Source organism: Colossoma macropomum, unplaced genomic scaffold (genome assembly GCF_904425465.1).
Source record: "Colossoma macropomum unplaced genomic scaffold, Colossoma_macropomum, whole genome shotgun sequence".
Classification (NCBI taxonomy): domain Eukaryota; kingdom Metazoa; phylum Chordata; class Actinopteri; order Characiformes; family Serrasalmidae; genus Colossoma; species Colossoma macropomum.
In genome coordinates, this window is record NW_023494787.1 from 2091277 (window position 1) to 2110689 (window position 19413).

General features: G+C 40.6%; 1 protein-coding gene across 1 annotated transcript in view; it reads right to left on the reverse strand.

Moving 5' to 3' along the window:
- Nucleotides 1-383: 383 nt before the first annotated feature.
- si:dkeyp-113d7.10 (zinc finger protein with KRAB and SCAN domains 3) overlaps nucleotides 384-19413 on the reverse strand; it is a 36045-nt gene continuing 17015 nt past the window's right edge. The window contains exons 5-6 of the mRNA XM_036565460.1: nucleotides 5319-5627; nucleotides 384-4098 (exon numbers count right to left, since the gene is read on the reverse strand). Of these exons, the coding sequence (XP_036421353.1) occupies nucleotides 3665-4098; nucleotides 5319-5627 (743 nt within the window). The 3' untranslated portion in view covers nucleotides 384-3664. The remainder of the gene's footprint in view (nucleotides 4099-5318; nucleotides 5628-19413) is intronic.

Sequence of the window (19413 nt, forward strand, 5' to 3'; positions counted from 1 at the left end):
TAATCAGGAGAGGCTTTTATCAGGTTTATAACAAATCAGAACTGTTGAAAAATCTTAAAAATCAAATTACAAACTACAACAAGGTTAAAATAAGATGGGACACGTGAGGAACCGCTCCATTCTGCAGTACAGTCAGATGCAAAAGGCTGGACTTTACGGTTTGCTGGTTTTCTATGTGAAAATAAGGGAAAAAATAATATAAAATGTGCCGTAACTTTTGCACAGGCTACATTTTGTGTTTTATTTCCCTCCAAAATATTAAATTCAGTAAATAAACAGTAATTGTGTGTTAAAATGTGCAGTTTGTAGAGGAGGTGTTACCTTATTTACACTTAAAATAAAAACAAAGCAGAAAAAAACAAAATGTGATTTGACCAGGGGTGCCCGAACTTTTGCACATGACTGTAAACTGCTCGAGACTGCTGCACTGCAAAAAATGGTCTCTTGTCAAGTAAAATTATCTTAAATATTGTTAATAAATCTAATATTTGTCCTGTTGATTGTAAGCTTAACTTAATTTTATTTAACACATTTCTAGACATTTGTTTACTTGTTTTATGTAATTTTAGTAAAATTTAGTAAAATTCTCTCACTGTACTGGCAGATAATTGTGCTTGTTTTAAGAAATGAAACCAGCAAAATGATCTGCCAGTATAGTGAGATAATCTTACTTACTAAAATTACCTAAAACAAGTAAAACAATTCTGGAAATAAGTTGAATAATCTTATAATCAGTGCACATCCATCTAAAAATGGGAAAGGTTACATATATCGACTATATTTAAGATCATTTCACTTGACAAGAGACCATGTTTAGCAGTGTAGTTGTGTTTTTTGGTTCTGTTTTGGCCACTGAACACTCTCCAAGCACTTTATTAGGAACTAAACCAGGATCTAATCAGCCAATCACATGGCAGCAGTGCATTACATCATCAGCTGATGGGCTACAACAGCACAAGACCACGCTGGGGTCCACGTTTATTAGATGTTATTAGACCCAAAACTGTTACCCCACTGAGATTTAAGGAAATATAACCAACCTGAGCTGCTGTCTGGTTCAAACGGTGGTCGATGTTTGGTCTGGTGACAGAGCCCACTCTCGTTCTCTGTGGCTCGTAACGTTCCCAATAAAGGGCTTGATGAGTGTATAATGCATTTGTAACAAATACAAAAATTCATAAAGCTGTTTCATCTGATTTCAGTATGAATTTGGCGCCAATATCACAAGATCTGACGTTAGATGGTTAGGAAGATCTGCACTAATGTAGCTCAGTCTTGGAAGGCCTGCTCATAGTGCCTCATCGTCCATTATCTGAGCTGAACCGAGCTCTTAAACTAGGCCACAATCTCTAACGTTTCATAACGTTACATAATAAATCAAACAAAATTTTACAGTCTGATAAAAAGGCTTTGAATCCATTCCTCGATAACCCGATAACGGCGTCAGTCCCGACCTGTTTTTGCAAGCATGCCTTTGTAAACGTTTGGACCAGCTGCTGCTGCTTCTTCTCCTTATTATTGCAGAAGACACACAAACCATGGTCTGGATGATGAGGTATAGACGTGAGGACCGTGAGGAACACCTTCAACACCATGAGTCACTTACAGAGACGCTGTAAAAAACCTCTAAAGTGGGAATGCCAACACAGTTCAGAGTGGACCAGGACAGAACGTCCTGCATCCACAGAGACACCAGGCAGCAGGTCAGTGGGGTAGAACAGAAGATCTGGAGGGTCACCTCACTGCAGCTGTTAGCCTAGATGTTCAGTGTCTGAAGTTTGCTTCTTTAGTGTCATCACTGGAGCTACGAGGCATGTACACACTTAAGAAAGGTTCTTTAGTAAAGGCAATGGTTTTGTTTAGAACCATGGCTGCTACAGAGAACCATTTCATGCTTAAATGGTTCTCTACATGGTGAAATCGTTCTTCAGATTGATGGAGAATGTGTTGTATATGGTTCTATATTGAAGGTGTTTGAAAATGGGTCTATGTAACACCAAAAAGAGTTCTTCTATTGTTAGGAGAACCCATTTTGGTGCTACACAGAACCATTTTCAAACACCTGACTGGTCTTTGGTGCTGAAGCATGACCCAGAATGTAAATATGCTAAACATGCTTCTATAATTCTGGCCACGAATTCTCCATACTGGCCAAAAGGCTGGCCTGAGTGGTCAGTGCAGATTTTTAATATCTTGATATAAGCTTCCATTACTTGTTAGCTACATTAGCCTCGTAGCTCCAGCGCTAAAGCTAAAGAAGTGACCTTCAGACTCCGAACGTGTCTCAGCTAACTGACTACATCTGAGACTGAGTGAGGGGGGTAAACTGTGTATATCCGATTGATTTTTTTGCCAAATTCTTCCTTAGATTAGCTCTTCGTTGGGTGCTCTGGCCCTCCAGGACCTGCGATCCACACCACTGGGGTCTGCTGCCTCTATGTGGAAGCAAAGCCTCCAAAGACAAAGGCTCCATGATCGAGTGGATTCTACCAAAGTTGTGACGTCTATGTTTAACTCTGCAGAGTTGGCAGCAAACTCACTGCTGCAAGTTGAAGATACACCTACAATATCCACCCTAAACATTAAAAATACTACACTATCAGAACAGGAAGACACTACTCTAGTTCAGGACGCTTCTGTAAAGAGTGCATGCCTTTAAGATAGAAATAGAAAGGCAAGGAGAACCCCCTCAATAAAACACGAAGAACCCCAACCATGTTCCTTTCGGAGTTCCAGAATCAGTCCGGCCTGAAAGCCATCGAGTTCTGCATAAACGCCCCCAAGAGCTCTTCTCTCAGGAGGCCAGAGCCGCGATGACATCCAACCTCAAACCTGGAAAGGTTCATCTCGCAGTTCATACACTACAGATATGTGGATGTGTCAGTTTTGATTACGTCGTGCCGAACTATTTTACAAATTCTTCATTTAGAGATCAAGTTTCTGATCCCGTTTGTCGGATTTGATGTTTACAGTCCGTTTCTGCAGAGGTATTTTGTGTTGAGTCCTGTGTGAATGAAGACTAAGAGCCATGATGTTCTGTTACAAACCGCTTGTTCACTCCACCTCGCTCGGAGATGGAAAATTAACAGCTGAACGAGATGCTCGACCGATTTTCATCGTGTAAGACTACAGCTTTCTCGCTGCTACCGCCTCGTCCCAGATGAGCTACGGTTCACATTCGATTTCAGACGATGCTGTTGTATTTCTCTATTGATACAGTTTCACAACAGACAAGCCTCGTTTTCCTCGTCTTAAATACAAAAATGTCTTAGCAGTGCTGCAATCCACTGTGGTGCTCTTTCGCCATCCAGTCCAAGAGCAAAATCATGTCTGAAAGCACTTTCTGAAACAGAACGTTTAAAAACACAGAAAGGTCACTTCACTGTTTGCAACGTAAGTGGGGTCCATGTTTTTCCAATGAGTGAAAAGCAAATCTGGAGGTTAAAAAAGTGAAGACGGCTAAAAAACCGGAGTACAAAGCATGGAAAATCTGTCCTATTCTACACGTCTTGTACCTTCAAACTAGCAGTTTGGAAACGCCAATGGTAAAGATCCTCACAGTCATCTCTCCATAAAACCAAGAAACCATAAAACCGTCGTAGGAAAACCACTACTGGACCCTTTTTAACCCTCATTTTTTGCTCCGATTACCCCTCCAGCCCGCTCACGTCGTTTTGCCCGAATGCGTCCGTAGGTGGGCCTGGAGTTTGGTCAGCTGAGAGAAGTTTTTCCCGCACTGCGGGCAGTGGATGCCCGTTTCCTTCTCCTTATGCGTTTGCCGGTGAATTTTGAGCAGGTTCGATCGGCTGAACTTCTTGCCACACTCTTTGCACACATGAAGCTTTTTTCCACCTTTGTTCCTGGAGGATTCGTGCTCCTCCTCTTCCTCCTCCTCCTCCTCCTCCTCATCGCCCGCTTTCTCCTGCTGAAGGGCCTGACCGCTCTGACCCGGGGTTACCGTGATGACCCGAAGCTCCTCAGGGTCAGCCAGGCTGGAAAGAGCCTCCATGGACTCCTCGTTATCATCCTCCAGGAGCTGGGAGGGCAGCGTGAGGAGGCGATGCAGCATCGAGGGGGACTTCAACTGAGACTCGTCACCTGCAAAACAGATAACATGACAATAACTGCCTTAATCCAAAAAAACACAGGTCAGATTACAGAGGAAACTACAAGAAACAGAAGACAACAAAGCTTCTGCCGGACATGTGATCTGTTTTGGATGCTGGTATGCTGGACAACCACCAGGACCAGCTAAACCAGCACAAGACCAACATAAACTAGCTGGAATTCATGCTGGTCTAGGCAGTTTTCTCAGCAGGGTAGGCCTAAGTCAAGATCTGAGATGTTCACGATAAGTTTGTTCACAAATTCTTATTACAGAATTATTTCGCTGTTGTTGGAACAAAATGGTAACTTTACAGGAGAAGGAAAAAACATACTTTACTTTTAATGTAAGTCAGTGGAACCAGACATCTTTCCAGGTAATTTTGGGTCATTTTGTTTGCTTCATTCATCATGAAATTTAGACACAATGTAAAGAACAACAGGCATTTTCAGACTGGCAAAAACTGAAAAACAATAAAAATCAGCAGCGATATGTTATCTCAACATCTAATTTCAAGTCAGGCAACCCTGAACTACACACTCGAGGTTGATAATCCATTACCAAAGATGTGAGTTAGGGTGGCTCAAAAGCTGCCATTCTAAATATGTAAAAATAAAACCAAACTGTGATGAGGTTCACATTTAGGCTATGTGCACATTACAAGCCTCACTGCTCGAATCAGATTTTTTGCTAAGATCTGATTTCTCTAACTTGAGGGTTCACACTGTTGCAGGTAAGTGACTCAGATCTGTTATTAATGTGAACGAACAGGCGTCCTGAAACGACTCGCATGCGCACATTCTATTCATTAACGTCACGTGAATGGATTACGTAACTCTAACCTGGAGAGAAAGTTCCTCTGCTCCTCGTCTGCGGGGTGTTCAGTGTTTTCTGTACAGACTAAGTGCTGAATTATTAAAGCGCAGCTATTACGACGGGAAACGCCTTGTTTTTAATGTGGAAAACGCACAGGCTCGGCTTTGGAAATCACTTGCAGTCTGAAGTTTCTCCAGCAGGGAGCGCTATTAGCACACAAGACTGCGAAAGTGCAGCAGAAGCAGCTCATGAACGCTCTGTTTGCAGCAGGTTCTCAAAAGATGTTGGGTTATCATTAAATAATTTAATAGTTTAATACTCAAACAGAAAAGGTAATATCAGTATTACTGTTTTATTACTCACTCGTATTTTTGTAGAGCAGTTTATCAGCACTCACCTACTGAGCTGCTGACCGAAGTACACTGGGGGTCAGAGGTCACCACCTCTGTATCATGAGCCTGCAGCCACTGAGGCGGGTCCGGCGTGACCTCGGCATTCCTCTGAGGGGCTGGTGCTAAACTCTCCTGGACCAGGCCGTCCACGTCCCGTGTGACCCCTGAGCCTAGCGCCGGACACTCCTCCTTACTGCTGCTCAGCTCCTTAATCTGCCACAGGTCACTGCACCACTTCTGACCAAACACTTTATCCAGGATGGGAACCCAGTCCTGAGACACCGTGATCACCGCCGGCCTGTCCGACTCTGATTCTGCTCCACAAACAACACAGAGAGACCAGCATGCACTTCAGTCAGAGTGCGGAAGAGATCGTACACACTGTCCACCACATCACCATCACAAACCAGCTAAAGCCCAGTAACAGTGGGCAGCAGGGCTGAAAGATTCATTGTTTCTATATCGGAATCTAAAAGAGTGCAATTTTAAAATTGCAAGAGCTGCAATTTTTTAATATTATAGCCTAAATTATCAACATCGTTGTCTTGAGTTTGAAATGGGGAAATTTAACCTAATAACACAGAGCTTGTGAACTGCCTGCAGATCAATTAGACCAATCAGATTCAAGCAAACCTCTATGTGTTGTGACATCACATCCACAGCTTACTGGCTAAAATGTGAGTTAAGCTGCTGTTACTGATGTAAAAAAGGTCAAACAGAACTAAACTGTGATAAACTGTAAGTAGTGAATACTGTGAGAGCGCCCCCTGCTGTTTATCAGAGCGTCGCCGCTCCCCAGTTTCAGTCTCCGTTTCCCAAACGCTTTAGCCGAGCGCGCTAACGTTACTCCTCCTAATAAACAGACACACGTTCAGCTCCGTCTCCTCATTATTCACCACCATCACTGTAATATTTCATCATCAACATTAACACACGAAGGTGATCAGAGGGGCGGTGGAGATCGAGTCTGCAGCGTCTGAGATCTTTAAAACGCAGAGTTAGAAAAGAAAATCATCTCCCAGGTGTAGACCGCACCGAGACCGCGGCGTCGCCTGAAGCAGCCGGCTGAGCAGCTAAGGCTAAGGGCTAACGGCTAACCCCAAGAGACTGGCTTTTCATTCTGCTCTCTTTTCCCTGTTAACTCATGAACTCACTACAGTCTGACGTCACTCATTTGACCATAAACTGGACTAACTGACCTCAGGCTGAAGCTTAGTACAAAGGGGGGGGGGGCAGAGAGTTCTGTCGCATTTGTACGTCACATTATCAGTGAAACAGGGTGTTTAAAAGCTGTTAGTGAACAAAAAGTGTGAAACGGTGTTTAAAAGCTGTTAATGAATGAAAGTGTGAAACTGCGTATTTAAAAGCTCTTAGTGAATGAAACCGTGTAAAATGGTGTATTTAAAAGCTGTTAGTGAATGAAAGATGGACTTCAAACACTTCCTGTTATTCCCCTCTAACCCTTTCTCCACCCGATTACTCATCTCTAGAGCTCACGCTGTATCAGATATCGAGACCGCAGCACGAATATTTGCACGAAAGCGTTTTGGGGGGTTTTAGTTCAGTAAGCTTTCACAGTCTTACTGGAGCTTTACACACAAACACAGACACAAACAGGGCAGTAAAAACAGGGCGTTCAGTGGAAACGGTGTAACGGTGTGAAAAGGTGTGAAAAGGTGTGAAAAGGTGAGCAGACTTGAGGTGTGTTTTCTCTCATTTGAAGGATGTGTCAGAGGTGTTAGCCAACCAGCAGCCACATTTAGAAACCCCACGTTTATTAAAAAGGCAGCACACAATGGAGTTTATTAAGGCTTAATAAAGACTCACAGCTCAGCTAAAAACCTGCCTTTTCTCTCAACACTTTTACTCCCTCTAGTACTCCCCCCCACACTGTAAACTGACCTTGCGCTATATTAGTCTAATGTATTATTATTATTATTATTATTATTATTATTATTCCTATATAAGTTCTCTACAAATGCAGCCACTGCAGATTAGTATACAAAAACACTGAAGACGTTAGAAGACGTATTTGTCGTAAGTACACTGTAAAAAATCTCTCGTCAGTTCAACTGAACAAAATTGCTTTACGTGGTAACAAACAACGGAACGAATTTTATTCAACTCAAAAAATTACTGTGAGCTAAAAAATCGTTCAAAGTATTTATTTAGGTCGAATAAAACGAATTCAATTGCTTGTTACCACATTTTTAGGAGAATAGGCTAATAATTATTAAGTTTTAACTTACTGTGGGTTACTGTATGTGTGGATTTTGAAAGCATTTCAACTTTATAATGTAGTTGTTTAAATAATTGGCTTCGTTCACGTATTTAAACCCATCCAATTCTTGGAAAAAGGACACCAAGAATGTCCTTCTCAGCTGCCGTAGTTGAAACGTTTTCGTAACACGACAGTGTTCAACGCACCACCGTTTCCATTTAAATTAGCGTTTTGTCGTGGTCTGTCGGGGCCGAACTCAGCCCAGCTCTTTAATGAAACCAGATGTGGAGGAGGAGCTGAACACGTCGATAATAAATACCATAATAATGAAACCACGCTTGCTGTCGGCCCACAGCTAAAGCCTCCGCTAACAGCATCCGGCACCAGACTCAAATCACGAAACAGTGCTGATTAGCCATCGCGCTCCCGAGCCGTGTTTGATAAGAAGCCAATCCTGACTGGACTGCTGAAATGACGGACTAGACTGTCTGCAGGTACACAGGATCCTGAGTAGAGTCCAGCAAAGCTACACAGAGTAAAAATATATATAAAAAAAAAAACAATATAATATAAACACTCATTCTGAAAGCACACATGCTAAAACCATGAGGACCAGCTGACAAGTACACCTGCATTACTTTGTTACAATGAAAACATTTTCTGCTTTCTTTTATTTACATTGCTGAACTCACCCAGTTCACCTTCTGCTTGCTGCAGCGAATGTGGACAACAACAGTTACCAAAAATAACCGTCATTTCCGACAACTGATCAGGCGATTATGTAACAGTGATTATGAATGAAATGCCGTTTATACCATCTTCCTGTATCAGCGCTGATATGAGCTTCGGTAATGAAGGCATGAGGAGATACCGGCGTCTCACTGGTATCCACCAGCGTCTACAGCTCGCTTTGTTTACCTCATATTAAAGTCCCATGATGCCTCACCAACTCAGGAGAGCATTTATGTAGAGCTCGGCTCATAAACATCAGCCTGAGTGTGAAAGAGCGACTAAAGCTCTCGACCTTTCGAAGATAAAGCGAGGTGACGGCACAGGCGGATCATCCTGACTGTCCAGGTCAGGGGGGTCAAACTCAACCACCAAAAACGGCCAAATTAAAAAATCTCACCAGGTCTGTGAGAAAGCTGTGTTTATTATATTTTTATTTTGCCATGAACCCAACTGACCACTGTTTGTCCAAAATATGCCAAAACTACAACGGCATAAAATCGGCACTGAGCACTTTAACGATTCAAAAATAATTTGAAATAAAAAAATTGTTTTCTATAATAAAACAATAGACCTAATTAGCTACAGATCACTGTTAAACTCTTTAAATATCCCCAGCCTACAAGCAGGTGGTGCTGTCCCACAGATCGTTGTTGGGGAGGGGTTGGGAGCACACATTATGTTGCACTGCATGCTGGGAACTGTAGTGCAGCTCATGGTGAAATAGCTAATATTAATAGAAAATTGTAATAATTTTGCAGGCCAAATAGGATTGTGCCACAGGCCTTGTGTTTGACACATGGGGTTCAGCTGATATGGATTATCAGCAAAATGGCATTAAAAAAGTAGAAATTTCCACAATTAAAAAATATATAAATAAAAAATGAACAATGAATCCCTCAAATGACAAAACAGGAGAAACCACACTGGTTAGTTTACATCAGAGGGGGGCAATATGGCAAAAATATGATATAGCAATACTTTAAAAAACATGAAACAGTATGTCACAATATTTGTTTTTTCTATTTTTTCAGACATCTGATCAGTTGGAACAGAGAAAAAAGAACCTGCATTTTAAAAAATATCAAAACTGTGAACACAGTGACTTTTATTCCATATTTGACACTAAATCCAGTTAAACAGAAGAACAGCTACAGAAGTTCACTTCATCCATTTCCCACCTACGGAACACTCACAGCAACACAACTCACTCAGATCCAGGAAAAACAGATTTAGACACAGAACGCCTTTATCAGACACTCCTCGCTTTGGGCTCGAGTCCAACTCAGTCGAGGCTGAAAACAGTGAGTCAGACTGAAATTCCTTCTTGGTGGTTCATACAGTGTTTTTAGAAGGCTGCTTCTTTTCTGTTGCCAAGCAACGACAGCATCAGTACCTCATCCTAACAGAAAGCCAGCTTTCAAACGTAGCATTGCATTAAATAAGAGCATCAGGTGTCAGCAGGTATCTCAGGTTAACCACCTTACCTGCTAACATCAACAACCTGGCTACATATAGCAGCTAAAATACCTTAGGAATGTTACACTATTATTTTTATTATAATATTTGGAGAAACGGTCCTCTGAGTGGACGCTACTCTGTACACTGTCTGCAGTCTCATTAATCTGTGTGGTTGCAATATTAAAGCATCGTTATCAGGAGTTCATTGATAAACAACACACACAACTATTACTGATGACCAACAGACTGTTTTGTGCTTAACGGTTGTAAAGTTACTGTATATCGTGTAGTTTGTATAGTTTGTGTGTATTTATTGAATGAGTTTACATGCACTCAGTGATCCGATCATAATCAGATTTCTGCAGTTATCTGATTATTCAAATGGTCATATAAACAGCACACTCTGATTTCTTAGATCAGAGTAAAGTCTAGAAATCCGAATAAGAAATCTGATGAAGAGGCTGGATTTTAGCTCAGTAATCAGATTTCTCAGTGCTGTGAACTCTTACTCTGATTTCTTTCGGATTTCTCAGTCTGAGCATGTGCGGAAACAGACTGCGGTACCAGAAATAAGCGAGCAGCGTCGCCTCGAGACACAGCAAAACACTTTTGGAGCAACGCTGAAACCAAATACATGCTTGACGAAATGAAGGATTTAATTATTCTTCATCTTCTAGATCATGTGTGTTCACAGTTTCAGGTGGAGCGATGTTTAAAAAAAGCTGCGGCATGAAGTTTGAGTTTTACGTTTTCATCACGTCTTCTTCTGTGAGTTTATTGGCTGGTTGCAAAGCAGAAATCTGATTACTGTCTGACTCATGTAGACCCGGAGTTTCCCCATTATCTGATTACTCTAGTGCATGTAAACGTGTTGATCGCATTACTGACAAAATCTGATTTTCTGCAGTTATCGGATTATTAAGTGCATGTGAACACACTACTCTACTCTCTACGTACATCTGTGATGAGAAGAAACGACAAGTAATCTAACGTTGATACAGCTCCACTCTGATGGATCAGCTTCACCTCGTCCATTTTGGCTCGTTTGCTGTTAGGACATGGCGGAACACTCGGTCAGCTGTGTCTTCGCTACTTTGAAAAGGAAGCTGGTTAACATTAGCCACGTTTACATGCAGGCTGATAATCCGTTAATAATCCGACTAATAGCTCAATCGGAATAGAATACGTCCGTGTAAACACCTCAATCGGAATAGTCTAATCCGATTGAGGCCATTCGGAATACAATTTCTATCCGATTAAACGAGGTGGGTAAACTTCTAAATAATCCGTTAAATAGAAGAATAATAGCTGTGTAAACACCTGAATCCGATTACATTCCAATCGGAACGTGTAAGTATGTTCTGCGCATGTGCGTCGCGTCACGGAGGAAACTAACAGAGTTATGAGCCTGTGAAGAGGGGCTGAGATACACGTCATCTGCCTCTCACCGTGTGGAACTGGTGGATTGGTGTGTCCATCTATATTCTGTATGAAACTGACCAATGGACACTCAGGAAATCACTAAGGACTGACCATCACGCCGGAAACCCTTCATTCTTCATTCAGTCCACATCGGAGACTCATGTGAAACGGCGTGCAGAGAGTTTACAGCTGCTGAAGCTGCTGCAGCGGTTTTGGAAAGTAGTGATGAAGATAACGGAGCATTTAGATATGAAACACATGAGGAGGGAGTTTAAGACAAGATGAACAAATCCTCAGAGCCCAGAGGGTCAATAGTTCGGGCCTGTGCAGCTGTATCATCAGGAGGATGAGTGTTATAAAGTCTGCCCACTCAGTGGCCACAAGGCAGTGTCCTCGGGCAGTTACTTCCACTCAACAGGCCTCCTATCTCTTTACATTTAAATTGAGATGCTCTTTTATACCTAATCATGTTACTGACCTGTTGTCAATCAACCACCAGGTGTTTTTTTTAGCATTACACAACTTTACCAGTCTTTTGTTGCCCTCGTCCCAACTTTTTTGGAATGTGTTGCTGGCATCAAATTCAAAATAGGCATATATTTTTCAAAAAAACAACAAAATTTCAACTTTTGATATGTTGTCTTTGAACTATTTTCAATGAAATATGGGTTTAAATGATTTTTTTGAAACGGGGTTGTAATTAAAATTAAAACTAAACATCAAACTGATGTTTCAAAAACAAAGTAACTGAAAAAATCTGATGGAACTGCATAGCTTGTAGGGTTCGGCTCTAATAATGCAGCATTTTTTCAGCTCGCTCTGACCACTGCGCATGCTCATATCTCCAGAATCAGGGCTTTTCCCACCTGCGGCTTTATCTGCAAGTCTACTGGCTTGATTGAAATGCGGGACTTTCCCCGTAAACAGATGCCACTCTGAGCGCTATGAGCTTCCCCTCCATTCAAACAGACCCCGTTATTATATGCTCTTACTATATCAGCCCAAACGCTGAGATGCTCCCGCTCTGATTAGCTGGACGGAGCGCGTCAGTGAGATGAAGGTCAGAACTAAAGCGTGCAGAGTCAGAATCAGGGCAGGTGGCCGTGCTGCAGGGCCCAGCGCGGATTTGAAGATGATTAACGAAGCATTTCCGCGGCGCGCACACTGCCAGGAACTCACGAGGAGGAAACCAGAAACCAGGCTGCACCGGTTGTGGTGATGACAGAGCGCCTTCTAGACACGACACACCAACCACATCTCTATAATATCTCTTATTTACAGCACAGCTTCAACATCAACTTCTGCTCAGCGCCTTCCACACCTGCTCTAATCACCGGATTACTCCTCACAGCCTTCTGACTTTAAGGGTTCTTTACTGGAATCCTGCTCGCTTACGTTCTAATCTGGACCAAATCCGCTGAAAAACACTTTACTCTGCAAAATGGCGTCTTGTCAAGTGAAACGATCTTACATCCAGTCATTACCTGACACTATAGTGAGGTAATTAGAAGGTATTAGGATAAGGTAAATAATCTTAAATTAAGATTACAACTTAAACAGCAGAAATATTAGATTTATTGACCATGTTTAAGATAATTTTACTTGACAACATACCATTGTTTACAGTGTAATATATCATCCCCTTGGAATTAAAGGGTTCTGTCTGTGTTCTGAGCAGCTCTGAGATGTTGAGCCTCAAAGATTTTGGATTCCAAATAGCAGAACTGATATGAATTGGATCCCTTCAGATATGAAAATGACAGACATCCTAAATGTATTTTAAATGTTCAATTTCAAAATCCTATCAAATCTGTAAATGAGTTTATTCTGGAACAGGTCAATGCAGACAGAACCTTCTAATCCTGAGAACCCGCTTTCTGCTTGGAGTTATAAGGTTCTATCTGGCAGAACATCAAAAGAAGGAACGATTTTCAAGGAAGACAAACAGTTTATACTCGTAATTTGGTTTAAAACATAAAATCAATGTCACAGAGTTTCTACATTATCAGAAGGTTAAATTTAATGTTTTCTTTGACATTTTATACCATTTATTTTTATTATTTACTTATTTTAAAATAACATTTATTTCTTGTTTTAGGACAAATCGTATTTTTCTCATTAAAAAAAAGCATTGATTGATAGATTAAGTATAAAGTTCAGTGCTAAATGTTTTGTCCAGTGCAGAGGTCAGTTTTCAGAACCATTACTTTAAGTTTCCTTTACTCAGACAGAAACCGCTACTGTAATAAACTGTCCCAGCAGGTCAGTGTAGCAGGTCAGTGTAGCCGGTCAGTCTAAAGGCCGTGTGAGGTTTAGTTTTATATCAGAAATGCGACTCTAATGAGCCAAAACGTCTTATTTTGGTAGAGCAGAAAAAGAAAAGATGGATGAATGAATGAAATGAATGTTTATGTTGTAATTAAGACCCCATCAGTTCAACTGCTCACTATTTAATGACCTTTAAGGCTTAATATTTATTACATTTAAGACAATATGAGTTTTTAAAGAGCTGTAAGAAGTTTCAGCAACATGTTTTCATGTTTCATAAAGACTCATAAACGTTTCCCACAGTCACTGAGCAGAGCGGAGACACCACAAAGAAGCAGAACCTGACTGGTCCTCTTGTGGGTATTCGCAGTGCAGACTGGCTCACAGATAGAACCTTTTAGAACAAAGTTAGAGTTTGACTTTGGAGACAGACAAAGAGTCCAAACATGTGAACAGCTTGAACATCTGAAAAACTCAATTTTGACAAAAATATCAGAACCTTATAATTCCAAGAAGACGATATGTTCTAGGAGAGTACAATATGTTCTAGGCAGCTCACTCTACAGTCGCAATTTGAGTGAAAGGTGCTAAACTGAACTGACCACACAGTCAAACGCAAATAAAGCTGGAAGAAATAAGTGAAACCAGTTTGTTCTGAACTGTACAGAAGTTCTTTTAGATTTTGTGACCCATAACAACACTTTCGGTTCTTTTAGCCATTCTGCACCGTCCACTTCATCCACAGCTTTGTGCTTCAAACTGCACTGTGGGGTTTTATAAAAAGACTGAAGTGCTGCTGGGACCTGCGGTGCTGTAATTACTCCCAGATTCTGTGTCTCAGTCTAATCAGTCACGCTGCTAAGTGTTTAAAGACGTTTAGATTCTCCACTGTGTGGAAAGATTACGGTGTTCCTACTATTACACCCTCTGTACTGTTATAGAAATCCTGTACACATTCACATAAATTAGGGCTGTTACTTTCTGCAGTTATCAGATTATTAAACGCAAACACTCTGAACCAGTTACTGACACAATCTGATTTTCTGCAGTTATCAGATTATTAAGCGTAAACACGCTGAACCAGTTACTGACACAATCTGATTTTCTGCAGTTATCGGATTATTAAGCATAAACACACTGAACCAGTTACTGACACAATCTGATTTTCTGCAGTTATCAGATTATTAAGCGTAAACACACTGAACCAGTTACTGACAAAATCTGATTTTCTGCAGTTATCGGATTATTAAGCATAAACACACTGAACCGGTTACTGACACAATCTGATTTTCTGCAGTTATCGGATTATTAAGCGTAAACACACTGAACCGGTTACTGACACAATCAGATTTTCTGCAGTTATCGGATTATTAAGCATAAACACACTGAACCGGTTACTGACACAATCTGATTTTCTGCAGTTATCGGATTATTAAGCGTAAACACACTGAACCGGTTACTGACACAATCTGATTTTCTGCAGTTATCGGATTATTAAGCGTAAACACACTGAACCAGTTACTGACTCAATCGGATTTTCTGCAGTTATCAGATTATTAAGTGTAAACATGCTGAACCAGTTACTGACTCAATCTGATTTTCTGCAGTTATCAGATTATTAAGTGTAAACATGCTGAACCAGTTACTGACACAATCTGATTTTCTGCAGTTATCAGATTATTAAGCGTAAACACACTGAACCAGTTACTGACTCAATCTGATTTTCTGCAGTAATCAGATTACAGAATCTAAATAACCTTTTCAGTTTAAGTGATAGTAAATGAAAGTAAAAAATGAAACACTAACAAATACTTATATCAGAACTGAGAGCTGATTGTTTGTGCACTGAAAGAGAAACAGCATCACCTCAACAGCTTTTTCTACAAAGGCTACACAAAAATATATATATTTATTTTTATACAGGCATGAGAATGAATACGTATTATTTATTTATGCTTTGTTTTAGAGAAACTTACAGGGTCAGAACTGTTCACAGCGGTAGCTATTATATTCAGGTGTTCTGAATGCACTGCCGAGTGTCTGAGACACGGTTTTAAAGTAGTTTTGTGTTACAGTTTGGGTCTAAAATGTATTTTAATCAAATGTTTTTAATCCATTTATGGTGAAGGGATACATGAGCGGTGTTCTACAGGAAAATAGTCCCTAAAGAAAATGTATTTTTTCGGATTGACCATTATTTTACCTTCATCAATCCCTCAGAAAACAAGTGTAGATGTTTGCATTGTGATAGCGATGCCGTGACTTCAATTCCTGATCGATACTTTTTCCGGCATGTTCTCTTACTCTACGGACTGAAATTGGGTGTGGCTTATGGCAGAAATGACTGAGGTGGGTGTGTCTGTGGATGACACTAATTCAGAAGAGCTGGCGTTCATACCATTCACACAGAATGTAGACAAGCTGGGATAAACTGGGATTAAGTAGTGACTGTGACTCTAAACAAACAGCAAAAAGTACAACAAATCACAAAAGCACCATTCACTACTGAGCCAACTCAGAGTACTCAGGCCTGATCATTTTCACAAGGTCGCTTACAGCAATTATTCTAGATCCCATGTGTCAAACACAACGTCCGCAGGCCAAGACCGGCCCCTGACACAGTCCAATTCAGCCCACGTTATTACTTTAATTCCCTATTATTATTAGCCTGTTTCACCCTCAGCTGCGCTACAGTCCCCAGCATGCACTGCAACACTGTTGTTGGGGGTCAGAACGCACACTATCACTGGACCAGCGGTTACACAAAAAGAAAAGATGCCTGGTGTCCAGTTAAAACAAACAGGCAGTATAAAAAAATACCTAAAACTATTTATTTTTATTTAGAATTATTTTTGAATAAGTATTTAATATCTATTTAGCTGATGTAGTTTTGGCATATTTTGAATATAAAATGACCCATTTGGGTCGTGGCACAATGTTAAGTAAAAATAAAGACACAGCTGGTCCACAGATGTGCTGAGATTTTTTAATGTGGCTCTTTTCGTGGTTGAGTTTGACAGCCCTGTTCCAGACGATCACGATTATTTTAGCTGAATAGATGTGCTGTGTTCAGGCAAATTCATAATAATAAACAAAACAGAAAATGCATTTAATGAGGTCATGGGACAAAAATGACAAAAAAACGGTCTAACTTAGAACACTGACCAACGCTGAGTGATGTTACTTAGCTATGTAGCTAATTCCAACATTACCTGCTGTGAGAATGAGTGATTTATGTTCTCACTCTGCTGGAGAACATGCAGCTTTGCTCAGCTCATCGTTCTGTGTGCCTGTAGACGCTGGTGTGAGTGTGTGTGCAGTACTGATTCAGTAGTGTTAGGTATTTAGCAAGGACGGGTAATATAAGGATATTTAACTATTAACTTGATAAACATTAAAAAAATAAATAAATAAATACACAGAGTCCACGCAGCTTTGACCGACTTTATATTCCATTTTTTTAAAATATGAACTGTTTAATGAAGACCTTTAATAAAACTCACCTACTCATCTAACTAATTTGATACTGAGTAGCCCAACATCTTTTGAGAACTACTACTGCTTGCTAATAACGCCCCTGCTGGAGAAACTGGAGACTGCGAGTGATTTCCAAAGCCTCGTCCGCACTTTCATCATTAAAAACAAGGTGTTTTCTGTCGTTACAGCTGCGCTTTCATAATTCAGCACTTAATCTGTAGAGAAAACACTGAACACCAGCTGTAGACGAGGATCAGAGGAACTTTCTCTCCAGGTTAGAGTTAACTCAGCTGCTCTACGCTAACTTTCAGTCATTTTAGCTCTTTTTACTGCAGCGAGTCACTTTGAGGAGGGCTGATGACCCAAAACACGTCATTAACGATTCCCATCATGTAAAGTAAACGAAGGTGTCTGAACCCACACACCTCTTAATCGTGAACCCCAGTGTCTCAATGTATTTTTCAAGCTTAACAGTAAAGTAGTGTTCTTTAATTCTCTCTCAGTTCTTTCACCAAAACGGTGATTATCGTCATCGGGCTACTGGTCCATCATCAATGATATCCGATTACATCGCCTTTCTGCCACGCCCAGCGCTCACAGGTGCACAAAATCAAGGCATGCAGCCCTGCAGTCTCCACAAACAGGTCACACAGGATCACAGAACGAGTCTGTGCTCATTTATAACACCACCACACTGCCTGTGGAAGCAGCGTCAGCACGAGAACTGTGCACCAGGATCTTCATGGTTTGGGTTTCCAAAGCTGGAGAGGTGTAAAGTGGCGACACTGGACTCTGGAGTGACACTGAAACCGACTACATGCTCAACAAAATGAAGGATTTAAATATTCTTCATCTTCTAGATGAGGTTTCTTCATATTTTCAGGTTAAGTGACTCAATGTTCTGATTTACTGCAGGTATCAGATTATTAAGTGTAAACACACTGAACCTGTTACTGACACAATCAGATTTTCTGCAGTTATCAGATTATTAAGTGTAAACACACTGAACCTGTTACTGACACAATCAGATTTTCTGCAGTTATCAGATTATTAAGTGTAAACACACTGAACCTGTTACTGACACAATCAGATTTTCTGCAGTTATCAGATTATTAAGCGTAAACACACTGAACCAGTTACAGACACAGTCTGATTTTCTGCAGTTATCAGATTATTAAGTGTAAACACACTGAACCAGTTACTGACACAATCTGATTTTCTGCAGTTATCAGATTATTAAGAGTAAACACACTGAACCTGTTACTGACACAATCTGATTTTCTGCAGTTATCAGATTATTAAGTGTAAACACGCTGAACCTGTTACTGACTCAATCTGATTTTCCTCAGTTATCAGATTATTAAGCGTAAACACACTGAACCTGTTACTGACACAGTCTGATTTTCTGCAGTTATCAGATTATTAAGTGTAAACACACTGAACCAGTTACTGACACAATCTGATTTTCCTCAGTTATCAGATTAAGCACAGTCAGATAACCACAGAAAATCTGATCATGATCGAATTATTAAGTACATGTGAACACAATGTTTACATACTACACTCTTAAAAAAAGGTGTCTCTTCAAGGGTTCTTTAGTAAGTTCTATATAGAACCATGAACACTCAAAGAACACTTTGCATGATTAAAGGGTTCTTTGCATCATGAAATGGTTCTTCAGACTGATGGACAATAAAAGCCTTTACCGAGGCCCCATGTGAAGCAGTGCAGTATGGGTAAAGGCCATGTCTACAGAATCCGCCCAACACGGATCACATGGTGAGCGGAGGAACTATGTGGCAGAAACAGTGTTAACAGTTAACCACAGCAGGTGCAGCAGGTTCTGCTAGAACAGGTGCAGGAGGGGGTCACTGTTTAATCATTCACAGTAACTATGCACATATTCCTGCATATACATTAACCGGACATTAGCCACGCTCATAAACACTTTCCTCGTATTTTATCTTTCTTCCTTTCTGACAATTAAACAGGCTGATTTTGTTACTGTGCCTGACTGGATAAACTGCTGTAGCTGAATGGGCGGGACTAGACTGCTGTAGGCTGAATGGGTGGAGCTAAACTGCTGTAGCTGAATGGGTGGAGCTAAACTGCTGTAGCTGAATGGGTGGGGCTAAACTGCTGTAGCTGAATGGGTGGGGCTAAACTGTCTATGTGTACTGGGGTGTGAAGAGTACATTTTAAAACTACATCAAACTCTTATTTTAGAAAGCGAGGAAAATAAAGGTCCTTTAAATAGAATAAATAAATAAATAAATAGTCGCTGTCAGAACAAAACTTTGTGTCTCCATTTTAGTCTTTATTTATTTATTTACTTATTTAACAGAATTTCAAAACACCCTTTATAATGTGTTAAAAAGTTTACGATGACTGGAGGAATAAAAACAGTCCAAAAAATCTTCCTCCATGAACTTCCACTCAAAGTTAGTTACGTTTTTTGCTTCTTCTATAAGGTTAACATTGTGTACACATGAGGTTTCGTCTCAGCAGCAACAAAACAAAAC